Source organism: Bos taurus, chromosome 15 (assembly GCF_002263795.3).
Source record: "Bos taurus isolate L1 Dominette 01449 registration number 42190680 breed Hereford chromosome 15, ARS-UCD2.0, whole genome shotgun sequence".
In the NCBI taxonomy this organism is placed as follows: domain Eukaryota; kingdom Metazoa; phylum Chordata; class Mammalia; order Artiodactyla; family Bovidae; genus Bos; species Bos taurus.
Window position 1 is genome coordinate 42,206,423 of NC_037342.1, and position 27,250 is coordinate 42,233,672.

Consider the following 27,250-nt stretch of genomic DNA (forward strand, 5'->3'; position numbering starts at 1 on the left):
CAGAGAGGATAAATCACAGAAAGTCAGAAAGTCACACTTCAGACCCTGAACGGATTGATTCCTGAAGCCCAAGGATGCTCTGCTTTCCCAGAGCTGCCTCGTACTCAGAGACAAATGAGATAAATGCCCACCTCCCAGTGCACGTGTTCATCTCTGTCTGTTGGGAAGGATGCGTGTGGCAGAAACCTGAACGTGCTGGGGGAGAAAACAGCCAAACAGTCACTCATTCATAAGAGGGGATAAGAGATGCGGAAAAGGGAGGTGGCAAGATGGAGCACAGAAGGAGGAAGGCTGGGGCCCACTCTGCTTCAGTGAAAAAAAAAAATCACTTTTAGTTTTGAAATGTTGTGAACATACAGACAAGCACTGAAGATGACAGACACCTGTGCATCTACCTTCCGGAGCGGACAATTTTAACATTTTTATCACTGTTTCGGATGTCTTAATAGATCATCTCAGATGCAGCTAAAACTCTACCCTCAGAGGAAGGTATATATCTTTCCATGCATGTGTTTCTACTTTTACTTTTGTTTCCCCCTTGCTTTTTATTAAGGAAGTAGCTTCTCCTTTCCTGACTACATATGTCCCCATAAGGGGGTATTAACTCCATTTTACACCTTCTGATGGCTTCTGAGAGCTCAGGTGAGCAGACAACACCAGAGACAAATACGTTCCTGCCCACAACAAAGCCAAACACGTCATCTGCAGGACTGACTGACTCAGCACAGCACGGGCTCAGGCCAGGCCTGGAGGTATCAGAGACGAGTTCAGCATCCCACCAGACCAGCCAGCTTGTTACCACTGCACACCTCAGGCCTGGCAGCAGACCCATGGGGCCCAAGGCGACCTGCAAGGTCAGCCTGCCACTTACGAACTGGTGGCTCTCAGGGGACCAGTCTCCCGGTTCAGAGGCTCCGTGCCCTACAATGTGCCAACAAGGAGACTGATAGAAAAGAGCCAGTTAACACACCAGCCAATGTCCTCCCTTCAGCTGGCCCTCAGCCCCCTCTACTCTCCCTTTTGGCCACTCTGCCACATGCAGGAAGTTGGGTGGGCACCATGGATTCCTGGTCACGAAGCTATATCTCCAAACAAGGCCTGTGCTATTTGCAATCCAACCAAAATCCCCATCCATAGAAAGGAACTTAAAGTATGGTTCATCCACACAGTGGAATATTTTGCACCTGTTTTAAAAAAAAAAAAAAAACAAGGAAGTTCTTGATAGAATGATATAGCGTTATCTTCAAGATATACCTTTAAGGGAAAACCTAGGCTCAGTATAATGTATGGTAACCACCATTTGTGTAAAAAGAAATAAATCAACTACATGAACATAGAAACCATGAGCACGGTAGGTACACAGTTTACTGTGTGAGAATAAATAAGAAACCAAAACCAATAACTGCCTCAGGGGAGGCGAATCGGGTAGCTAGAGGACTGCTATAATTCTGGGGCCTTTTAAGTTATAAGCCATATGCAAAGATCTTCTATTGATTTTGTTAAAATAGAAGAAAATGTATAAGAGTAATAAGTCACTCTGCAATACAAGTAATAAGTCACACTTCTCAGATACACTGTATATCCTAAGAGTACTGTTAAAAAGAAGAGAGGATAACAAGCCAACTGAGGCATGAGTATAGGTTGAGGGCCAGGAAGGCAGAACCAAACCTGGAGCTAAGTGATATTTCTCTTCAAGAAGCAATAAAAATTCAGCATCCAGCCAGGTGAAATTAGCACATTTTCAGTGGCTGAGTTAACTGACTTGGGGCAAACCAAGCTTGATCACATTCTTGTCAAGTTCGAGGGTCTCTTCCCAGTTCGAGGGTCTGGCCTATATTTAAGAACATGAGTCCAGGCACAGAGGAAGAGCTGAATCAGCAATACCTGATGGCATGCAAACCAATCAACACCAGGACTTGAATCCATTCAACATCTGAGAACTCTGAAGGGCCCAAACTGGAACCATCTCCAATGGGCTACAGGAACAGAGAGCGGGGTTCTGGGCTCAGAGACCACATGGAAACTACAGGCCACTCGATGTGCCAGCCTGCAGCCCCAGGCCCTCCCCACAAGGACAGCAGTACCCTAGACACACACCCATACCCACCACCTTGCCTAGAACCCTCCTTCTCTCCAGACATCTGCCCGCCATCTCCTGGACACTCACAGACCAAGCCAGGCTTTGGGGTCTCGGTGTGACCCCAGGGACCCCAGCTTTTGCAAAAGGCGTGCTATGCAACACTCACACAGCCTCCAGAGAGCCCACGGAGATGCCTTACCCCAGCACAGTAGTCTCCACTGATGGTGACCCGCTGGAACTCGGGCACGGCATAGGGTGCAGGCGCAGGCAGGGGAGTGGCTCCGGGGAGCACGGGGGTTGCAGGAGATATGGCCGGACTGGCTGTCGGGGGACCCTTCCAATCTTGCTGTGTCGGCATTTGCAGAGACAGGGACTGGGATCGAATCATCTTAAAACTTTTCTTTCTAAAAGTCAAGGACATGCAAAAGTGAGAGACAACAGCAGCTAATCGGGGAGAGTGATGAAGACTCTCTGCTACGGACATGGCAGGAGAATTTGGCTCTGATTAATCAGCGGTGCTGGCCCTACCGTTAAGAAGTTTCTAATTATTCATGCCTTTCTCTCACACACGTCTCTCCACATGCAATATCCCAGACACCCCTCTATGCAGCCACTAAGAACTGCTTGGGCTGTGTTTGCACAGCACGTGGAGCAAGTAAGTAGGCAAATGTCTCCGAAGACAGACAGCAGGCCACGCAGCAGGGGTCTAACACCAAGGGCAGAAGAGGTGAGGACGATGTCAAACTGGCCAGCATGCTGTCTTCAGATAAGCCGAACTCTGAGTCCCAGCCTGTGAAGAGTCTCAATTACAGCGCATTTCACAAAGTTGATCATTTGGGGCACTGGAGCCAGAGGAGACTGTGACAATCAGCCAGTCCACCTCCTGTTTTCAAAAAGGAAGAGTCAGGGGTTCACAACGTGAAATGACTTCTATGAAGTCCTAGCCAGGCAGCTAGCGCTCGGCGTCCCACCTCCCTGGCACCCCAACTCCCCTGCTGCTCCTTCCTCCAGCCTGGCAGTACCCTCCACCTGCTGCTGGCTCAGGCACAGATCTGTAGCTCTGTAATGGGAAAGTAACTGATCAGCATCAATTTCAGGTCCTCTGGACCTGTCACCTTGACACCAAAAGATGATTTCACAAACTCTTAGGGAAGTAGGCACAGGTTGGTTTAAACTGTCATGAGCTCATGCTTATTTGCAAGGCTGTTTTGTGAATACTCACCTTCCTCATTAACTAATCAGTAATGTTTCAAATGACACCACCGTAAGTTCTAGGATCCCTGGGCAGGAGGCTTAGCAGCAGGGAGATGACACCATCAGCACTCCCCTCTCCCATGTCTCTTTCTGTCTCCGAGGGAACCCAGCACTGCTGCCCAATGATGTCCAATGCCAACAACCAGCCGACTGCTTGCCCTCCTATGCCACGGGGCCCAGCAGTGTCCTGGGTACTATCCCAGCACAACCGGAGCCTACAGCCACCAGCGAAGGACTCAGTGACAACCGTGACCCTCCAGAGCCCCTAGCACCTGCCCCCTTCTCCAGGCACCAGTGACAAGTACAGGCTGTGGAGAAATCGGTAAACAGACCTTATGACTGACCCGGAAGCAGCTGTCTTCCTCCTGGCCCTTGGCCAGACCTCTTCTCACAGACCCACAGCCCATTTTTCAGGAACCACAGTTCCCTGCTCTGTCTATACATCCGCTGCTTGCCACAGCTCTCTGGTTCTTATCTGCCCATATGTGTTATCACCTCCTCAGGGACAAGGCTGTTTACACTTGGAAAGTGGAGGTGGTCCTTTTTCAGAAGTCTGTTTTTGCCCTGGCCCTGACCCTGCATAACAGATGTACTGGGTTTTTCAGGAAACCCAGGATGAACTCCAGGAACATCCAGTCAGGCTTTTCTGAGCCCACCATCTATCCATCACATGGAGCTGAGTCAAACATCCCATTCCAAGGAAGATGCCAACTCATGCCTGTCAATCATTCCTTAGAGGCAGACTCACCGGAAGTGATGAGATTCCCACTTTAGCATCTTCACATGTTCACACCTAGAGGAGCCATTACTTTGGGCTCCCTCTCATGTTCCGACAGGTTCAGCCAGACCCTGTAAGACTCTGGCCTCCATGTCGCTCTTGTCTACCAAGCCACTGTTTTAATCCCTCTGCCGACTTCACCCCCAGAAGCCTCAGCCAATGTTGCCTGAGGACCAATCCTGCTAAGGAGTAGCAAGGCGATATCTAAGATGACAAACAGGTAAGAAAATTAACAAAAAAAAAAAACACCAACCACGATCAGAAAGTTAGAAGGCTCCTGAAGGCAAGAGGCCACCAGGCTTATCCGAGAAATGACCATATCCCTCTGCCCCCACGAATAAGCCACCAGCTGGTCCCCACCCCCCCTCACTTCTCCTTCTTGAAGACATCCACGATGACTCTAGTCTTGGTCACCAGGTGAGCTCCAAAATTATCACAGGTGAACCCAGGCTGGGGATTTGGACTTTGTAGGGATAAGGTACAGGTTTAACAATAGATTGGGTCCAGACACCCTAGGCAAGTGCTTGGAACAACCAGAGCTAACCATCAGGCTCGTCTCTAAGAAAACTGGAAAAACTAAAGAGCGCCCTGCATTATCTTCTATGGCTGCACGATAAACACGAGCCTGGTGACCGCAAGCAACCCCCACTCGCTGGCCCACAGATCTATATGTGAAACATCCGGGTGGGCACGGCTGGGCTCTATGCATGCCCAGGGTATCAAAAGGCCAAAACCAGGAGGTTGGCCACACTAGCCTCTGAACTGGAGACCCTGGGAAAGAGTCCGCTTTCATGCAGGTGGTTGGAGAATTCATCTGCATGTGGCCCTACACTGAGGCCCTGGCTCCTCACTGGCTATGGAACAGGGCTCACCCTCTGATTCTTGCACACGGCGCCCTCCATCTTCTAAGCCTGGCACAGTGCCTGGCTCTGGCACTTGGAATCTCTGACCTCCCCCTCCGTGACCCCCTGAGAACACTCCCTGCACTAAGGGCTGCTGTGACCAGGTCAGGCCCGCTCACCTCCCTGCCTTCAGGTCCACTGAGCCACACAGCACAGCATAATCACAGGAGCGATGCCTCATCACATTCAGAGGGTCTGGAGATTAGGGAAGGACACCTCTGGGGGGACGTTCTAGAAACTCTGTCTACCACAGGTCCACATCTCATTCCCATTCTGTGCAGCTGAGGCTCAGCCACAAAGGTGGAGAGCGGCAGCTGAGTGACTGAGAGTGTGTGTGTGTCCTAGCCCTCTCAAGGCTGTCTGAAGCCCCACCTGCGTCACAACAATGAAGTTACCAAATGCTTTTTCTGAACTATAGAACCATGCAGTATCCTGGCAGGAAAGGATTTTAAAGCTACACACCCCAATCCTCTAAGGCAGCCTTTGTCTGAATACATCCAGGAACGGACAGCTCACTACATTTCTGAATAAGACGTCAGCAGTCAACCATTTATTCAAAAACCATTTCCCAAGGACCTACTCTGAGCCATGCCTGTGCCAAGCAGGCAAATACAAGGTGAACAAAACACGATCTGTTGCCACTGTTAGAAAGCACTTCCTCGTCACGGGCCAAGATCTGTCTATCCGCAGTTCCACCTGCTGCCCCTCGTGTGAGCCCTTGGGACACAGAGTAAGCGGGCTTGCTCTGCCACAGCTGGCCCACCCGCTCCCTTCCCCACCCACACACCTGGCAGAAATGCACTCCTGCCCAAGAACTGGCAGGGAGTGGGGCTATAAGGACCCCAGCTCCAGCCCAAGCTTGCGGGCCCAACGGGCCAGGGAGCAGCTTTGTCTTCCCTCCTGGGCCCCAGGGACCTTCCTGTCCCACCAGACCCTCAGCTAAGGACACGACCTGGTCATCTGGGCTGTTAGCAGGCATCTCTCAGCACCTGTCTGCTGCCCCCACCTCTTCTATGGCCCTTGCCTGTCCCTGTCACTCTCTGTGTTCCCACCCTCACCCTGCCCACTCCCCAGCCCTTCCCTGCTCCTAGGCACTCCAGTTAAGTGCCCCAGAGCCTCCATGCTCTTCCAGAGAAGAGTCAGCATCTTCTCGGGGGCCTGCAGCCACTGCCCTGTGAGGTCTGGCCAGGGCAAGCTTTCACCAAAGGCTCTGAACAACATACAGTGGGTCAGGAGGCACAGGATTTCACTTTACTCAACAACGATGTGCCAGGTCCTGGGGCTAGACGGGTAGACAAAATACTCCTCTGACTCCAGAGGCTGACCTCGATGTCCAGACAGTTCAATAGATTATCATCACAGGACGTGGGTAGTGTGATGAGACGACCTGCTATTTCGGGATCCCAGAGGAGGCTCTAACCCAGACTGAGGCTGGGAGCCATAGAGCAAGAGGGTCAGAGAAGGCTCCCTGCCTCATTCCCAGAGGGAGAGGGGAACATTCCCAACTGCGAGACTTGTTTGAGGCCCTCTATACACATACACACACACACACTCGGGTTGTTTTGGTAGCCCAGACCACTCCAGGTGAGAATTACTATGCTAAAGGCTCGAAGCAGGAGTCAGACACCAGCACAAGGTTTCATTAACAATCTGAACCTGAATGGCATTAAGTGGGGTAGGCATTCGCACTTCCACAGGCGTGTCTGCTCCTACTGCTTCCACTGATTCACGTGCAAGTGGGGCCCTGGGTCTAAGCAGGGGAGCAGTTGAGGAGCTGCCACCTACTCTGTGACTGAAACCAGAGACCTCAGCCTGTCTGAAAGGGAGAAGGCGGGCAAGCTGACTGTGACACATGCTGTATGGTGGGCACCAAAAGGTGGGTGTGCAGAGGGCATAGAGCACATACTCAGTGTGTCTGACTGCATGGGTGCAGCCGACTTGCACATTGAAGCCCGCCAGGGATGAAGGCAGAACCTCAACCATCTCTCCCTTCACCTCGCCCCGAGACCTACCACTGTCCTCCCGCTGCTCCTGACCATGTGTAGGTCTCTATGGACCTCGCTCTCCCTCTCCCCAGTCCTTCTCAGCTACTCTTCCTCCCCAGAGAGCACAGTGAAGTATGATCTTCCTTACCTGTTAAGTCTTAAACTCTCTTCTTAACTTTAAAAGCAGATAAATTAACCTGTTTCAAATGAAGCTCCTTTGTCAATGGCCCTGAACTTAGACGTGACTTACCCCTGATGTAAGAAGTTTCATAAAACAAAATGATTTAGCTGTGCTATGTTCGATTCATAACAAATGTGTTTATCTAGTTTACTCAGGGAAGTAATTGCTCTGGAGAGTCCCCTTTTGCTGTTGTTCAGTCGCTACATGGTGTCTGACTCTTTGTGACCCCATGGACTGCAGCACGCCAGGCTTCCCTGTCCTTCACTATCTCCCAGAGTTTACTCAAACTCAAGTCCATCCAACAACCTCATCCTCTGTCGTCCCCTTCTCCTCTTGCCCTCAATCTTTCCCAGCATCAGGGTCTTTTCCAATGAGTTGGCTCTTCCCATCAGATGGCTGTCCCCTTTATACTCTAAATAAAAAAAAAAATTCAGTGTGGCTTTTAAAAATGAAATTCATAATTCCTGTATCTGAATCAGTGCACGCTGAACATAATTGAAACTTCTCTCCATGACTCAGCGTCATCATCGCATTATTCAGTCACCAGCTTAGAGACATTTTGGCCAAAGACTGCTGTGCTTTGAATTCTTGCGTCTGATTTTCATAATTATTCTGTTTCCTCTCTCACTGTGAACTGTTAAATAATAACAAAAACAAGAACACTAATGATGTCTAACCACGTGTGCTAAGCAGCCATCCTTATTCGCTCATTTAATTCTCACAAGGTAGGTCCATCATCCTTTTTTGCAGATCAGGAAATAGGAACTTAAGGTCCTTGCCTGAGGCCACTCAGTCATAAGACACAGGCCATCACTTGAACCCGGCTGGCCTGGTTCCAAAGTCTGAGTTCGTAATCACCGCACAACATGCCCTTGACTCTGCCTATAGAAGTCCCTCTCCCACTTTTAATTTGCTTCCTTAAATCTGTCACAGGATAAGAAACAAAATAACCAAGCTTATTAGAACTCAGTGTGAAATAAGAACAGAAGATGGGATGAGAATTGGGGGGGTGACAGCTAAAAGGTACAGGATTTCTTTCAGAGGGGAGGGGTTGAAAAAATGTTCTAAAATTGACCATGGTGACAGTTGCACTTTGCAAATATACTAAAAGACCACTGAATCGTACACTTCAAAAGAATGGATTATATGGTATGTGAATTACACCTCAATAAAGCTGCTTTAAAACAAGAAGTAGAGCGCCGAAGGAGCCCTGATGTGCATTTTGGCTGCACATCAGATATTCTTACAGGGTTGTCACCCATGCTGGCTACATTCCAGCTATGTATATTTGCAGGGTGGCTGAGCTCTGGCTAGGTGAGATGATGAGATTCAAAGTGAACAACAGAGCTTCTGGGTGCCAGCAGGGTTTTCCAGTCTTCTTGTCTTTGCCTCCTAACTTTGATTCCATAGACAGCCTACCCCTCCCGCTCACCTTGACACACCTTGAGTCTCAGTAGAGGCCTGGTCAATGTCATCTTCCTAAGGAGGCAGAGAGGTCCCTGCAGCAAGACGTCACTGCTGACCTCCTGATCTGGCCTGCAAACCGAGCACCTCTTTGCGCAGCCTGGGGTGCCAGCTCCCTGGAGAGGGCCCCCAGCCCTGGGAGGTTTATGACTGAGCCCAGTTCAGCTCTTAGAACTGCTGGAATCCTGACAACAGCCTTTGTGTTTTAGGGGCTCATCTTTCTTATTCACAATCCAAGTTTCTCATTCTTTTTCTAAGAAGCTGTTTACTTCCAAGTTCTAGCTAGTGCCTTTACATTAGAGTTTAAATAGTCTTTTTTATTTTTTTTTTTAATAATAAGAGAGAAAAAGAGAATGGTTGTACAAAAAAGCTTTCTCCAAGTACCAGAAACATTCGGGCTTGTCAGAGGTGCCAGGGCGAGGGAGACCTTTTTCCAAACTAGAAGTCCCATCTAATGTCACAGTTTGAAACACAAATCCACAGACTCTGGGTATCTGGAAACCTGCCTCTGGCTCCAGGCCTGGGGGTTCCTTGCGAGAGGGCTCCATGTTACCAGTTACATTCCAGAGTGTCAGGGACAAGCAAGAGAAAAAGAGGAAGCTGCAGAGAGGGTTCCGCCTCCAGACGGTTCACTAAATATTTGCCTAACAGTGCCTCTACTGAGCAGCGAGGCTGAAAGCTAAAACTGGGGGTGCACAGCTCCAGAGGACACCAGGACGTCTGACAAGTAGTCCAGGGACCAGATTGTGCTTTGGCAGAAAAGGAGCCAGTGGGCAGCAGGGAGCTGTGGTCCAGGTTTCCCTCCATTCCATTCAGCGGCCAGCAATTACATCCTGGAGAGCAGTCCCCAGTGTCTCCACACTGAACCAAGGACCCCAGGCCTGACTGGAGATGGGACAGCCTCGTGGTTAAAGTGTGAGGGTCTACATTCAAAAGACCTGGGTCACTTACTGGCTATGTGTCCTGATCTGCAAAATCAAGATAAGAATATCCACTTGATAAGCTTAATGTGGACCTAACAAAAGCAGAAGAGATTAAGAAGAGGTGGCAAGAATACACAGAAGAACTGTACAAAAAAGATCTTAATGACCCATGTAATGAGGATGGTGAGGTCACTCGCCTAGAGCTAGAGCCAGATGTCCTGGAGTGTGAAGTCAGGTGGGCCTTAGGAAGCAATACTACAAACAAAGCTAGTGGAGGTGATGGAATTTCAGCTGAGCTATTTAAAATCCTAAAGGACGATGCTATTAAAGTGCTACACTCAATATGCCAGCAAATTTGGAAAACTCAGCCATGGCCACAGGACCGGAAAAAAGAATCCCAAAGAAAGGCAATGCCAAAGAATGTTCAAACTATCCTACCAATGCACTCATTTCACATGTTAGCAAGGCAATGCTCAAAATCCTCCAAGCAAGGCTTCAATAGTATGTGAATGGAGAACTTCCAGATGTACAAGCTGGATTTAGAAAAGGCAGAGGAACCAGAGATCAAATTGCTAACATCCACTGGATTATAGAAAAAGCAAGAGAATTCCAGAAAAACATCTACTTCTGCTTCACTGACTATGCTAAAGCCTTCATTGACTATGCTAAAGTTTGTGAACAAACTGCAGAAAATTCTTCAAGATGGGAATACCAGACCACCTTACCAGCCTTCTGAGGAAACTATATGCAGGTCAAGAAGCAACAGTCAGAACTGGACATGGAACAGTGGGCAGGTTCAAAATTGGGAAAGGAGTAAGTCAAGGCTGTATATTGTCACTCTGCTAATTTAACTTAGGTGCAGTGTACATTATGCAAAATGCTAGGCGGAATGAATCACAATCTGGAATCAAGATTGCCAGGAGAAGTATCAACAACCTCAGACAAGCAGATAATACCAGTCTAATGGCAGAAAGTGAAGAGAAACTAAAGAACCTCTTGATGAAGGTGAAAGAGGAGAGTGAAAAAGCTGGCTTAAAACTCAACATTCAAAAAACTAAGATCATATAACTCAGTCTCATCACTTAATGGCAAATAGATGGGGGGAAAGTGCGAGCAGGGGCAGGTTTCATTTTCTTGGACTCCAAAATCACTGCAGACAGTGACTGCAGCCACAAGATTAAGACGCTTGCTTCTTGGAAGAAAAGCTATAACAAACCTACACAGTGTATTAAAAGGCAGAGGCATGTCTTTGCATTCAAAGGTCCATCTAGTCAAAGCTATGATTTTTCCAGTAGTCAAGTACAGATGTGAGAGATGGACCATAAAGAAGACTGAGCACCAAAGAATTGATGCTTTTGAACTGTGGTGCTGGAAGACTCTTGAGAGTACCTTGGACAGCAAGGAGATCAAACCAGTCAATCCTAAAGGAAACCAACCCTGAATATTCATTGGAAGAACTGATGCTAAAGCTGAAGGTACAAGACTTTGGCCACCTGATGTGAAGAGCAGACTCACTGGAAAAGACCCTGATTCTGCGAAAGACTGAGGGAGAGGAGAAGGGGACGACAGAGGATGAGATGGTTGGATGGCATCACCGACTCAATGGACATGAATTTGAGCAAACTTCAGGAGATAGTGAAGGACAGGGGAGCCTGGTGTGCTACAGTCCATGGGATCGCAAAGAGTCGGACACTACCGAACAACTGAGCAACAGAGTTTAATATACAGATTAACTTAGCCCACAGTAAGGTTGCTGCCCATCTCTACTGCAGGAAGTTGGACAGTTAAACTTTCCATGGGGCTTACTGTGATCCAGGCCCTGCCCTAAGCCTTTTACATGTTAATTCCCTCATTGCTCACAACATCCCATGAAAGTAGCTCTTGGACTGGTCTTACTTTACAGATGGTGAAAACCTGGGGCACAGAGAAGTTTCCTAATGGCCCAAAGTCACAGAGCATCCCAGTGAGTGGCAGAACACAGCAATCCAGGGAGCCATGGCCACTCTGAGGTGGTGTCTGTGGTGGCAGTGGGGAAACCGGATGTCTTTCTCCTACCACATAACCACTGCTCACCAACACAGGTTAGGTTCTGGGCTGGGTCCTTGGGATACAGTGGGAGCCAGACACAGTCCTGAGGGAGCTTCCAGTCAAAGGGGGCAGACAGATGCAAACCAAGACCACCACAACCGAACAAGTAGGGAAAGAACAAAAATTCTGGAGAGAAGGTTGCAGAGGAATTTCTGGAAACCCTGGAGCATCATTTGGACTCAAGAGTAAGAAGGCTTGCTGTTAGCCTGGGCATTGATAACAGAAGAATCTCTTTTGCAGATGTCAGGTCCAGTGTCTCTCTGTAGGAAACTGACCTCAGAAACCTATCATTTCTAGTAATACAAAAATGTCAGGACTCCTTCTCTTCTCATTATTAAGGGTCCAAAATGCTCAATTCAGAAGACAGAAGGTCCTGCAGAGCATTTACTTCATAACATCTGTTCAGCCAGCAAAGTATGGACGAGGGCCTCCACAGTCAGGCTCTGCTTCACTCTCCAGGGTAACTTGTGACCACCTCACTGGCTAATGACACCAACGACCCCGTCACTTCACGGGCTTACAGCCCCTCAGAGGAAGGAAAACACTTACATTCTGCACAATAAAGCTCTGTTCTTGCCCTTATACCAATACTTGATTTTTCACTACTTTCCTAAAAAATGTTACCAAAGTACTGAAGTTCTATACTACCAAGGAAGGAAAGGACTTGCCTTTTAAAATGAGGCAGTACCTTAGGAAGGACCTGACGATGGACTGGGTCGCAGAGAGGGCTCAAGTTCCACTACCTTAGCTATTCAGGTCTGCGGTGTGCCGGCCAGGCAGGCACCTAGCTAGAGCCCCACCAGACACTTTCTCAAAGCTTTCTATTGTTTAATTCTGCTCTCCCAGGTGAGATGGGCTTCCCAGATGGCTCAGAGGGGAAAGAATCCACCTGCAATGGAGGAGACATGGGAGATGCAGGTTCAATCCCTGGTTTGGGAAGATCCCCTCAAGAAGGAAATGGCAACCCACTCCACTATTCTTGCCTGGAGAATCCCATGGAGAGAGGAGCCTGGCAGGCTACAGTCCATGGGGGTCACAAAGAGTTGGACACGACTGAGTGACTAAGCACACAGCACAACACAGGTGAGATAAACTGAAAGGTGAAGGCTTCCCAATGCACTTAAAGATCCAAACTACTTATCAGGGAGCACAGGCCAGTCTGGTCTGGGCCCTGTCTAACCCTCCAGATGCAGATCATGGCACTTCACCCTTAACCACACCTCTACTGTACACAGGCCTCCCTGAAGATACCTAAGGGCCTTTGTCCTGGCTCCTCCGCCTATAAGGCGCTCACCCAGCTCTACAGTAGCTGGCTCCTTTACACCCTTGCATCAGCTACAATGTCACCTTCCCTAACTACCCAATCTGAAAAAGGACTCTCCCTCTCCATGTGTCAGCTGGTTTCTGGCTGGGCTTGGACAATGGCAACCAGTGGGGGAAACCAGAAGGTGTCAGAAAGATTAAAGCCAGGTATCTCTTGTCTCCATCTCTGCCTTTGGAGGCCATCTCTGCAGCTGTTGCATCACCCCCTAGGCTCCAGTTTCCATTGGAAAGGCCACTGCAGTTCCAACTCCTCCACCCCAAGCTCCAGCAACCCCACTTCCCTCCACTGTCTCTCCAGTCTGGGGGGACAGCTGCTTCCTACTGTGTCTACTGTCTGGGCAGCCTCTCTCCCCCCTGCTTGGTTCTCTATCACCTCTGTAACTAATTTCCTGCGAAAACATCCTACTTCCAATACTCAAGGTGTTTCTGCTTTTCTGGTTAGACTCTGACTGACACAGCACTTATCACAACTTGTCATTTCTCAATTAATTTGTCCAGTCAATTATTGTCTAGACCAACTGTAAGCTCTACACGGCAGGGACTATATCTAGTTCATTAATATATCCCCAGTGCCCAGCACAACACCTGGCAAATAGTGAGCTGAGTTAATTAACAACACAAAGTACTTGTCAAGTGATGAAAGAAGTAAAGTTGATGTTTCCCAACTAACCCTCAAGTTTCTAGAAAGAAGATGGAAATGTTATTTGGAAATCGTGAGTATCTAGGCACATGATTTGTTTTTAAAACAGCAGCAGAGAAAGTGGTTTTCGATCTTTTCAACCAAAGCCACAACATCCTTCAGTGAATACGTGGTAAGTTAAATAGTCTTGGTTAAGAACTAAAGTCAGCTCCCAGGACAGCTGATTTCACACAAGGTGCCTCATCACAAGACAAGCATCTGCAGCCCACCTGTGTCTGCACAACCCCACCCAGCTCAGGGGGACAAACCTTTTTGCGGTCTCCAAAGACTTCTGCTCCGCCAGCTCCTTCTGCAGCTCCCTCTCCTTGGCCTCCTTCTGCCCAATGGGGCAGTCCTCAGGGACTGTGAAGAGGGACAGGGCATCTTTGCTGTCCTCTTCTCGGAGCACTTTAGCAAACACCTTCTCGGCCAGGAGCCGGACTTGCTCATCCACCTCGGAGATGTTCAGCTTGGGGAATTGGCGCGGCATCTCGGCTGGCAGGAAAAGAGAACCAACGTGAGCCAAGAACTACTAGACCACCTGAGTCACTGGTGTGCAGGGCAGGAGAAGGCATTGAAAAGAGGGCCAGGTGCCCTAGTCTTTGGGGTCAGCTGTCTACTCAGGAATTCCCTGGATCAAACCCAACAGGCCAATTTTTACAACTAGCTCCCTAAGTGAGTGACTGTGAAAGGCATAGGCCAGCTTACGTCTTGAGAAAGCAAACGCTCAGAAGTGAAAGCATGAACTGTCCAACCAAGGGTTCTACTGTTTTCCCGAACCCAGGGAATCCTCGTGAAGGGGCAAGCCCCACCCTTCCCACCTCCTGTGGAGGGGAGAGCTCAGAACCCCTCCTGTAGACAATGAGGCAGCCGTGCGGGGTGCTACCGTGACCAAGCCTGCTCCCCACTGCATAGAGAGGAAGGCCAAAGCCCAAAGGCTCTAATGGTCGGCGTAAGAGCATTCCTCACTACACAAAATGAGAACTGTTGCTGAAAGGAAACCACAGTTGCGCCATCTCCCAAACCCTCTGGAACTTCTAACAGGACAGCCTATAACATAAAAATCTGGGGACACGGAGACTCTTTACCTCTCACAGCCCGGCTGAAGACTCACATCCTCAAAGAAGCTTGCCCTTACCTCCTCTGCACACCGGCTTCTCACTATCAGTAGCCGGCCTAAATCGCCTGGTTGATTCTTTTCTTTGCCTGCCTTTCAACACTTATATAGCATGTAGTAAGTGCACTCTGTCAAGGCCTATACACGTAATAACTAAGTTAATCCTGTCGTTCCCATTTTACAGATGGCAGAATGAAGGCACAGACAGCTAACTTGCCCAGGGTCACACTTCTAATAAGCAGGCCATGACCTGCACTGCTCCCAGCCACTGGCTCCCATCCGTTTCCTCTCTGAGCCTCCGCTCAGGGACTCTGAGCCCACGAATCTGGTTCTGGCATCTGACCTCTGAACTCCTAAACTGTGCTGCTTCTCTCTGCCCATTTGGGGGTCAGGGCAGGTCCCCTCGCTGTCCCCAGCATCCCACTTATGGAGCAGACCAATACTGTATCCCTTCCACATGCCACCTTCACCAGGAACATCAATCCAGTTTCTTTAAGGAGGGTTTAAAGAGAGACGTGGTGTCATCAGGCAGACAGAGGACGAAGGTTGAGACAGTGCCGGGCTGCTCTCTGGCAGGGAGAGGAAGCACTTTCAGAGGAGGAGGGACGCTGAGCAGTTGGGGGCAGTCACTCTCTACACCTCCCGGTGTTCTCATCTGTGAGATAAAGGGACTAGACTAAGTGGTCTCCAAGGCCGTCTCAGTTCTAAGCACCATAATTCTAGGTACCAGTGAGGTTTCTGGTTCCAGGAGGGCTTGCTGCTCTGGTCTTCTCTGCGGCCTGTGGATCTAATAACACAGACAGGAAGGAGGAAAGCAGGCTGCTTAAAGGGCAGGCTATATAGAGAGGTATTCTACAAAACCTCTGCGGGCCCTTAGACCGTGAAACCAATTTCCTCCTTCCTTCCACCCCCACGGCCAGGCCTTTCCTGGGCCTCTCTCACCCCTCGGGGCCTGAGTGGGAGGAGAGAGGCAGCCCAGGACGCAACTGTGCGGGTCTGTGGCAGCAGAGACCAAGATAGCATCCTGCAAAGATGAAGAGGAACGGCTGGCTGTGGAGATTTCCACACCCTGATAGCAGAGAAGAGGAAGCTGGAAACCATCAGAGCGGAGGCCAGAGAAGAAGGTGACGGAAGAAAGAAATGGAGAGAAAGACAAAGAGCTGGACCCAGGAGGAGCTGTTAGGGGTGAACAAAGCTGGACCAACTTTGTTCCCCATCCCCCAATTCTAAGGCCTCTGTCAAGTGCAGCTTTCCAGATCTTTAAAGGGCTCCAGCCAAGGGGCAGCAGAAATAAAGCATTCAAGCATCTGAAAGAGTAAGCGCACTTGAGAAATTGCTTCTAAGAAAAGAATCTGAAGGAAGGAAAATGCACAAAGATGTTTACCTGCACTCTTCATAGAAATAGCTTTAAAAGGTTCAGATGAGAGCATACGCACTTGAAAAAGAACATGAAGCAACCAAAATTATAATCATGAGGACAGCGCCATCACATAAAAAAATACCTTGTGAGATAACAGCAAATGAAGAAACTAATACATGAAACTGTTCCCAAGCTTTGATTACAATGATACAAAAATGCAACCCCTTATGGACCAGGGCTGCAAGAAACACACTTAAATGACCAGATGGCAGGACTGCCAGTGGGAAAGGCAATATCTGATTTTGATCGTTGATGCTACTGTAATGTCATTTACACAAAAACAAAGAAAAGAAAAAGAAAATGAATAGACTCAAGAGTTCCAAAAAGAGAAAAATATGAAAACTAATCAAATGTCTACATCCCATATTTTGGTCATCAGGGTCCTCTCCCACCTACTCCACACCAGAAAGAGGCCAGTCCAAAAGGAATTCCACCTTTAAGACCCATCTCTGCATTAGCTTTAGCCCTTTAGCTGTGATAGCATCACAGAGGCTGCTCACCACCGCCTCCTAATACCCCCTAAATACACACAAGCATGACCCAGCCACATCCCCTCAGAAGTGGGCCACTTGGGGGTGTCTTTTGTGTCTGAGGGCTCTCATGCCAGATCCTGCCAATTTTTCCACGAAGCATTTTTAGTGTACTCAAGTCAACTAAACATACTTTACAGGATGCATCCTTCTACAAGTGATCTTCCTTTTTCTTTAGCTCAGATAACTTAAGTCAGTCTTTTCCATATTGGATCTCATTAGAAGTCAATACCTGTTGCTATGAAACAGGTCCTGGGGTCAATAATTAGGGAAATGCTGCATTCCATAGCCTCTTCACCCCAGATATTCACGGGGCGCACCAAAGACTTGAGAATCACAGAGTACCATCTCCCCATAGACCTCTTTGTGTCAGTATCCATATGAATCCCCTGCAGCACTACTACCAACATCTTAAATACCTGGTGAAGACTACTCCATGACTTAGAATTGACCAAGTAACCCAGCCAGGGCACTGGGCTAAGTCAGTGGGGCTTAGGAGCCTTCTGGATATTTGTTGTCTTCTGCACATCATTGGCAGACAAGTCCCACCTGCCAACCCCTTTCTCCAAAGCCTGCCTCTCTTCTCAGACCCAGAGACCCTGGCCAGGCCAGGCATGTGGAAGAAAGCCCAGCAGAGCTTCAGCTCCAACTGCCAGTTCAAGCCTGACTTTCAACCACTTGTCAGCTGAAGCCAGCACGCCTGGGAGGCTAAACTGTGAATTCACTCGCATTGGCTTATGTCGTTGTGACATAGAATACCACAACCTCCAATGAGCTTGACGGCAAAGTGTCCCAAAGTTAGAAAGCTGTAATATGCCACCAATTTCAACAAACAGGCACTTTTTCACGGTATCACAGCCTCTCCAGAAAAGCGGCACAGTGCGTCTTAAAAATCCCCTCGCTACACAAATGAAGCTGTTTCTCGCTCCTGCCAGTATCCCATAGTCAGAACCCACGACACAGACCTGAGCCTGGTGCTGGGGTCCCCATGGCTGCTCCTGAGGATGCCATCCAGGTGACGCACTGGGACCAAAGGCTGCGTGCTGCCCGGGAGGCTGAGCTGAGTCAGTGTGAGTGCAGCTAGCTAGCTGGGTTCTGTCTACTGCTGGGGTGGGAGGTCTCTGCTTTGCATATCTGTGAGCAGCCCTGAGCAACAGCAGGATACGTCTGGGCTGGAAATTCTTCCGTGAATATGAAATGGAAGTGGAAATTTTCCAAGAGTCCTAAAAGGGCCCAGGTAATGCCAGCTATCACGGCTGCTGTGTCCAGAAAGCAGTGTCCTGCCCCCACTCACAGCCCCCTTCAGAGCAGGAAACTCAAGCTGCTGCTGCCCTAAGCAAAAGTACATTCAGCCTTCCTGACCAACCGCAGCTGATAAGCCACCCCCTCCCTCGAACGTCCAGACCCCTCCTGAAAGCTGAGCACTAGCTGCGATACCATCACCTGCGCGGCTTCCGTTTCTAAACTCCAATTCAGGCTCTGCCTCGCGACCCGGCTCATCTTACGAGCCTGCCCTAGTCCCCTCAGAGGGCCCCCCGCCCCGAAGCAGCCTTCCTGGGAGCACCCCAAGACTGGCGGTGCGGGGGGAGGGGGCTCTGGGCCAGTTGCCAATGTGAGCCCCTCCCCCACCTGAGGGAAAGGACAGAAGCTCAAGGGGAGAGCAGGGCGGGAGCAGGTGAGGATGAGAGGCTGCCTCGATCGGCTCCTTTCCCGGAAGGGAGCTGCACATCACAGATGACAGGGCAACCTGACCAGCTCAGCCAGAGCAGCGGGCCTGCTGGCCCACCCACCCACCCCCGGGAAAGAAGTGCCTCCCACCTGCCCCAGCCTCCCCTCCTTACTGCCGCTGTCAGCTCCCACGTGGGCCTCCAGCTTGGAGAAGCCTCCTGAGGGCCGGCTGGATGCAGCCGCCAGCAGCTGCCGGGCTCCCTGCCTCAGGTAACCCACGGAGCAGTCCAGGTGGATCACTACAGCCTCCCAGGGCGCGAAGTCCCACTCCTCACCCGCCCTTTAGGAGAAGAACAGTCCTCTGTGGGGAAGCTCACAACAGACACGCGGCCTCCCAGGGACTTAGAGCAGCGGCGTGGGTCTGGGAAATAACCATGAGCAACAGGGCTATTTCTGTGGTGCTGTTGAAACCCTGGGGAGAAGCGCCCAGAGAGGATGGGGCCACTTGTTTACTGGGAGGCTGGCTCCAGCCCTGGCTTGGGCCTGAGTCACCTCCTCATGTCCAATCGTGAGGTTGTGCCTTCCTGAGCGGCAGAGTAATTCCTGTGCGTACAGAGTGGGATTACAGGGTTGACACACGATCCTCGGGCTGCTGCTGGGCTTTAGCTACCCAGAGATTAGGACCCACCTGTCCTCACAGCTGTTTCATAAACAGCGCGAACAGCAGGCTACAAGCAACGTAGAGGGACGGTCATGTGTATTCATTAAATAATTAAATGACCTTAAAATGGAGGGGGAAAAAAATACCTGAGCCCTTAGTACCATTTTGCCAGAGGGAGGAGAGGCAAATGATTCCTTTGGCTAGTGTGTTTGGGGCGGGAGTGGGGTTAGGATGGGGCTGCCATGGAGCATCCTAGCCCATGCATCTGAGAACCGACTTGGACCTAGCACATCCAGGGAGTCTTATTCTAGATCTTTAACCAGACCCTGGAAAGTTCTGGTCTAAACAAGCATTTTCCAAAGTGTAGTCTGTAGAACATAAAATGCCAGAAGGCTTACACAGTACTGCATAACATAGTCCTTCATGGGAATTCACACACACGATTCCTACTAGCAGATTCTAAACATTTTGAAATCCTCTGGTCAAGAAAGCTGCTTGAGGGGACTACTCTGATGGTCCAGTGGTTGGGAATCCACCTGCCAATGCAGAGTACATGGGTTCGATTCTTGGTCTAGGAAGATCGCACACACCGCAGGGTGAGTAACTCTTCACACCACAGTTACTGAGCCTGTGCACCCTAGAGCCAGTCAGTCGCAACAAGAGAAGCCACTGCAGTGAGAAGCCTGCACACCCCAACTAGAGAGTAGCCCCCGCTCACTGTAACTGGAGAAAAGCCCATGCATAGTAACGAAGAGCCAACGGAGACAAAAATAAACAAATAATAACTTTTTAAAAGCTGCTTGACTTTGTTTAACCCAACACACTTATTTGACCCTTCCACCACTGACACCCTAGGGAAAAATACCTATGCATATCCTGGGCATAGGCTTTGGAAAATGCCTTCCACTTTGAGCCTTCATTTTCCAATCTAGAAAAAGCTGCCTTCCCAGGCCCCAGTGATTAGCATGAGATCTACTCCATCATGTCCAAAGAGAGATGGGCAGCAGCCCCACTACAATGACACAGGCTGGGACAAAGACCAAGGGTCCCACTGGAGGGATGCAAGACCCTCCAGAAGAGCAGCAGCTTTGAAGGAAACTGTGGCTTTGTCTTGGGAGAGCAAACTTTGCTGGGGAACTAACAATTCCTCCTTGAGCCTAATACATCTCTGCTCCTCATGGCCCAGAAGTCCCCCTAGACTGAGGAGCACTGGTCCCAAACTCAAAGCCCTTTACCTTTTGAAAGAACATTAAGACAATCTATGATACTACTGAATGGAAGAATATACTGCTAATGATATAACCAATAGGGGGCTAATAACCAAAATATATAAATACCTCATTCAACTCAACATCAAAAATACAAACAAATCAATTAAAAAGTGGATAGAAGACCTCAATAGACAGGTTTCAAAAGAAGACATTCAGATGGCCAACAGGCACATGAAAAGATGCTCAATATCATTAATAAGAGAAGTGCAAATTAAAACCACAATGAGATATCATCTCCCATCTGTCAGAATGGCTATGATCGAAAAGACCACAAATAAAAAATGTTAGCGAGGATGTGGAGAAAAGGGAACCCTCATACACTGTTAGGAGGAATGTAAATTGGGGCAGCCACTGTGGAAAATCAAAAAGCTAAACATAGAACTACCATCAGTTCAGTTCAGTCGCTCAGTCGTGTCCGACTCTTTGTGACCCCATGAATCACAGCACGCCAGGCCTCCCTGTCCATCACCAACTCCTGGAGTTCACTCAAACTCACGTCTATCGAGTCAGTGATGCCATCCAGCCATCTCATCCTTTGTTGTTCCCTTCTCTTCCTGCCCCCAATCCCTCCCAGCATCAGAGTCTTTTCCAATGAGTCAACTCTTCGCATGAGGTGGCCAAAGTACTGGAGTTTCAGCTCCAGCATCATTTCTTCCACAGAAATCCCAGGGCTGATCTCCTTTAGAATGGATTGGTTGGATCTCCTTGCAGTCCAAGGGACTCTCAAGAGTCTTCTCCAACACCACAGTTCAAAAGCATTAATTCTTCGGCCCTCAGCTTTCTTCACAGTCCAACTCTCACATCCATACATGACTACTGGAAAAACCATAGCCTTGACTAGATGGACCTTTGTTGGCAAAGTAATGTCTCTGCTTTTTAATATGCTATGGTAACTTTCTTTCCAAGGAGTAAGCGTCTTTTAATTTCATGGCTGCAATCACCATCTGCATTGATTTTGGAGCCCAAAAAAATAAAGTCTGACACTGTTTCCACTGTTTCCCTATTTATTTCCCATGAAGTGATGGGACCAGATGCCATAATCTTAGTTTTCTGAATGTTGAGCTTTAAGCCAACTTTTTCCAAGGCAAACCATTCAATATCACAGTAATCCAAGTCTATGCCCCAACCAGTAACACTGAAGAAGCTGAAGTTGAACGGTTCTATGAAGACTTACAAGACCTTTTAGAACTAACACCCAAAAGAGATGTCCTTTTCATTATAGGGGACTGGAATGCAAAAGTAGGAACTCAAGAAGCACCTGGAGTAACAGGCAAATTTGGCCTTGGAATACAGAATGAAGCAGGGCAAAGGCTAATAGAGTTTTGCCATGAGAATGCACTAGTCATAGCAAACACCTTCTTCCAACAACACAAGAGAAGACTCTACACGTGGACATCACCAGATGGTCAACACCGAAATCTGATTGATTATATTCTTTGCAGCCAAAGATGGAGAAGCTCTATACAGTCAGCAAAAACAAGACCGGGAGCTGACTGAGGCTCAGATCATGAACTCTTTATTGCCAAATTCAGACTGAAATTGAAGAAAGTAGGGAAAACCACTAGACCATTCAGATATGACCTAAATCAAATCCCTTATGATTATACAATGGAAGTGAGAAATAGATTTAAGGCACTAGATCTGATAGATAGAGTGCCTGATGAACTATGGATGGAGGTTTGTGACATTGTACAGGAGGCAGGGATCAAGACCATCCCCATGGAAAAGAAATGCAAAAAAGCAAAATGGCTGTCTGGGGAGGCCTGGAAGCCATGAAAAGAGGAGAAGCAAAAAGCAAAGGAGAAAAGGAAAGATATAAGCATCTGAATGCAGAGTTCCAAAGAATAGCAAGGAGAGATAAGAAAGCCTTCCTCAGCGATCAATGCAAAAAATAGAGGAAAACAACAGAATGGGAAAGACTAGAGATTTCTTCAAGAAAATTAGAGATCCCAAGGGAATATTTCATGCAAAGATGGGCTCGATAAAGGACAGAAATGGTATGGACCTAACAGAAGCAGAAGATATTAAGAAGAGGTGGCAAGAATACACAGAAGAACTGTACAAAAAAGAGCTTCACGACCCAGATAACCACGACGGTGTGATCACTGACCTAGAGCCAGACATCCTGGAATGTGAAGTCAAGCGGGCCTTAGGAAGCATCACTACGAACAAAGCTAATGGAGGTGATGGAATTCCAGTTGAGCTATTTCAAATCCTGAAAGAACTACCATATGACCCAACAATTCCACTCCTGGATATAGATCTGAAAAAATGAAAATACTAATTTGAAAGTACCCCAATGATCAGAGCAGCATTATTTACAATCCCCAAGATATGGAAGCAGCCTAAGTGCCCATCAGCAATGACCAGAGAGAGAAGATGTGGACATATATACAATAGAATTCTCAGCCGTAAGAAAGAATATTTTGCCATTTGCAATAATATGGATAGACTTGGAAGGTATTATACTTAAGTTAAATAAGTCAGACAGAAAAAGACAAATACTGTATGATATGACTTACATGTGGAATCTAAAAAGTACAACAAACTAATTAATATAACAAAAAGGAAACAGAGACAGTATAGAGGACTAACTAGTGATTACCAGTAGGGAAAGGAAAGGGGGAGGGACACGATAGGGGTAGGAGATAAAGAAGCACAAACTATTATGTATAGAATAAATAAGCTACAAGCACATATTGTACAACACAGGGAATATTCCCAATAATTTACAATAATCATAAATGGAATATAACCTTTAAAAATTATGAATCACTATGTTGCATACCTATAACTGATATAATATTATACATGAACTATATCTCAATTTTTTACAATAGACTTTAAGGAAAAAAAAGACCATCTATGATAACCAGGCCTAGGCCTGTATTTCCTGCCCAAGAGACCAGACTACACCCAATTTTTTATTTTCATTTCCATGATATAAAAACCTACAATATTTATTAGGTTCAAGGATGTAAAATTATTGTGCCAAATCAGGCTTTTACTACTTAACTGTCCCTTACAAAATCCCAACAAACAGGAAAGGCTGGAATCAAATTATGTCTTACCCAAAAAGATACCACTTCCCTCTCCCCAAAAGGATGCTGTGGCCTTGCCTATACAGGGTTCATTTTCTTCTCATTTCTGAGGTGTGCATGACTCAAAGAGAGGTTGGGCAAAGGGGTTTCGCTCACTATGTATCACCTTCATGACAGACCTTGCCCTTCTCATTCACTCTTGAATCCTTATAGTAAGTATCAAGAAACATCTGTTGAATGAGTGAATGCATAACTTAATGAATGAGTCAATGAGCTAAGTGGTCAATCTACCTACGTCAATGTCAAGAGTCAGTACAGTATGTGGTTAAGACTATGGACTCAAGCCAGACTTCTCAGGTTTGAATTTTGCTTCACCACTAAGTTACGTAACCTTGGACAAGTTACTGATTTCTCTGGTTCCGTTTTATTCCCTATAAAATGGGGATAATAACAGTGCCAACCTCATAGGTTGCCATGACAATCGGTTAGCATGTGTAAAGTGCTTAGAATAGTACCTGGCACATAACATGTGTTTTATAAGTATGATCTCTTGACATCATCATCATTCTGATACTAGCTGTGAGAAAGTCCAACAGAGAAAATGAACATGACCTTTCATCTAGACACCAAATCCTTTCATTCAGCATTATTTACTGAGCACTAATATGTGCCACATACTGTCTCAACTCCTATTTGGGTTCAAGAAAAAGGAAACCATGTTCAAATGTGAAACCAGATCAGGAAAAATAACCTTCTCCTCTATAAGTGATACTTCTTGCTGACTTTGCATGGCCAGCACTCAAGTCAGGAGCCCACCCTATTCAGGCCTAGCCCCTGCTAGATCAGAGCCCAAAGCCATGGTCTCCTGTCCTAGATATGCAGCAGCACACATTAGAAATAAGAGATTAATATTTGTGGGGGAAGAACCGAAAGACCAATGAGCAGCTTTCGGGGAGAGAAGATATTCTGCGTGCTTAACCCTAAGGCTGTATTTTATCTGCTCATGATATTTTCAAGACCAGGAATTGATTTCAAAGCCATCTAAAGAGGACAGACCTAGTGTGAAGACAAGGAAAGCAGAGCTCATCTCTCCAAAAGCTTCTTGACTTTGCTGAGAGTCCCTCACCCCTTACTGAGGATCTCTGAAGAACCGAGGTTGGGCTGAGGGTGGGGCTCAGAGTCCAAGAGTCTCCCTCAGGCCACTCATGAAAGTACTGTAGTTCTTAGGGCAGCCCCAAACAGGCATCTTTAGAGCAGCTCCTCAGAGTTGCTGCCAGAGTTGTAGGTAGGTCAGGAGTAGGAAATGACAACCCACTCCAGTATTCTTGCCTGGAAAATTCTAAGGAGCCTGGAGGGCTACAATCCATGGGGTCGCAAAGAGTTGGACACGACTGAGCATCTAAGCACAGCACACAACTACTCCAAACTAGCTATCAATACCCTAGAAGGTGAGGGCTGACAGAGGCTCTATGGCTGCCTGGCTCTACGGCTGCCACTGATGCTTCAGTCAGGGGAGGAATTTCTCCTATGGGAGTTCCAGTTGCAGCCAATTTCTCCCTAAAGTGGCCAAATGTTGGTTACCACATCCAGGGGGATAGTCAACAAGGACTCAGGACCATGCTGAAATTCCTCCTAGTGTTTCCAGCTTTCTTCACTCAGCTCCTTTGCTAATTTATCATCACCAAGGTTCCACTCACACACAAGGACCCAACAGTTAGGGGAAATGACACTCTAGTTAGCAAGCCTCTCCTACTCCAGAGGCCTCTGCCAGCCAAGTCAAGCAGTTCCACTGGCAAAGCAACTACCAGGAAGTTCAAGGGCATAAAGCAGACTGCCAGATGCAGTATACCTACCTCCCTTGCCTGGAAAGAGCCAAAGAGGTAAGGATGAAGGCCTCCAAAGATCCCATCACCTTGCCATCCTGTCCACCCCCCTGCCTTCAGGTGGAAGTCTTAAGCTGTTGGCATCTGGCCAGTCCTCAAGCACCCAGAAATTTGTCCAGGTACTTAAGTGGCGGCAAGTCCCAGATCCCTTAATTTCTCTAAACCTTTCGAATCCGAAATCAGCCGCCAGGGAGCCGAGATGCGGCGGCGGGTTCACCCGAGGACTCTGAACCCTAGGCTACCACAGGGACTGGAGAGGCCAGAGCGATGAGCCTGGGGTCGGAGCCACCTTCTCAGCGGGCGAGGAAGCCCAGGACCTTAGTTCCCACCCCGGGGCGCTCCGACTCCCGCCCCGGGCAGCCGGGGGCCGCGGGGCGTGGGCCCAAGGTCAGGAGCGCAGCATCGCAAGCACTCACCGAGTTCAGGGGACAGGGCCATGCCGCGGGCCGATGGGGGCGGCCCGCAGGCTGGAACACAGGTGGCGGCGCGGGGCAGGGCGCACAGCCAGCACCGCGGAAAGGCTGCGGAGCACTGCTGCCGGGGCGAGCCGGCCCCGGCCAGGCCTTGCCCGCCGCTGGCGCTGGGCGGGAGCCTGCGGAGAGTCCCGCAGCAGGGGCGGGGACCGGCGCTCCCAGGGCGCGGTGCTGCGGCGTCCCGGGCCCACCGGGAGGCAGGAGGAGGGCCACCTCCTCAGGGGAGAGGACCGGGGGCCTCGCGCCGCCCCAGCCGGTGACCTACCTGGGCGCGGAGCGGAGAGGAAGCGAGGAGCCGGCAACAGAGCGGTGCGGGCCGGGCCGCCGCCGCGCAGGTCTGCCCTGCCCGCCGCCCGCCCACCGGGCTGGGCCGCCGCTACCTGGAGCGCCGCTACAGGGCCGCGCGGCCAACTGGAAACTTGAGCGCCCCAGGGGCGCCGCGGCGGCGATGGGTCCCTCGGCCGGAAGCGCGCCCGCAGCCGCCGGGGGTCAGGACCAGTCCGGCTCCTTGCACCTCGCTTCGGCGGTCAGCTCCGGCCCCCAAAGCGCTCTCTTCTGTGTTCCATCTTCCCGAACCTCCTCCCCTGCCGGAACTTGTCCCAAAGAGAGATGCTGGGGTCACGATCCCCAAACAGGTGACTTACTCCCCGGAACTGAGCTGACACTCCCTCTCGCCCTCTCCTGCAACCCTGGGCTTATGCACCCGCCTCTCCAAGTCCGCACTGACCTCTTAGTTGCCAGAAGCCAGTGAGTGCTTTGTAGCCCCTACTCGCCCCTCCCCAGCATTTGAACTTGCTGACCACACCTTCCTTCCTGGAACCCTTGGAGTACAGTCTCCAGAGCTGGCCCCCGCGCCCCACCACAACCCCAGATTTTCAACATACCCCAATGATGACTGCTAGGTTCTCAGCCTCCAGGGCCTGGCTTTTCGTTGCAGCTTTGTTGGGTTTTCTACGGCTGAGCTGCCTGCCTCCTCTGGGGCTCTCACCCACTCCCACGGTTTTAACAACCTCCTGCCTGCTAATGACTCTTGAAAGTCCTCATCATTCCGGAATGCTCCAGAGCTGCAAATGGTCTATCCAACTTACTGGACACATCTCCACCAGAGGTTCCAAAGCCTGGGAAAACGTGTCCAAACTCAAAAAACTCCTAATTTCCTTCCAGGAACCCAGGAACGTGCCAGAACCTGCTCTTATTCCTGTGTTTCTGTAACCAAGCAGGATCCTATAGATCCTTCCAAGGAACAGCCTTCTCCCATCTTCCCTGTCCTCCACCTGCTTCTTGTTTGTGGAAAACTTTAGCATCCTAGGGCTTCCCTCCTAGCTCAGTTGGTAAAGACTCTGCCTGCAGTGCAGGAGACCTGGGTTCGATTCCTGGATGGGGAATCCTGATCTCCTGAAGAAGGAAATGGCAACTCACTCCAGTGTTCTAGCCTAAAGAATCCCATGGACAGAGGAGCCTGAGTCGGACACGACTTAGCATCCTAGGCCTTCCCTGAGTTCCCAGGAGGAGATTTAATCAGAGAAGTA

At 49.1% G+C, this 27,250-nt stretch overlaps 1 protein-coding gene across 1 annotated transcript in view; it reads right to left on the reverse strand.

Moving 5' to 3' along the window:
• Positions 1-26,072, reverse strand: part of AMPD3 (adenosine monophosphate deaminase 3) — a 53,321-nt gene extending 27,249 nt beyond the window's left edge. Inside the window, 3 exon segments of the mRNA XM_059875104.1 lie at positions 2,280-2,484; positions 13,927-14,152; positions 25,987-26,072. Of these exon segments, the coding sequence (XP_059731087.1) occupies positions 2,280-2,484; positions 13,927-14,147 (426 nt within the window). The 5' untranslated portion in view covers positions 14,148-14,152; positions 25,987-26,072.
• Positions 26,073-27,250: the final 1,178 nt, after the last annotated feature.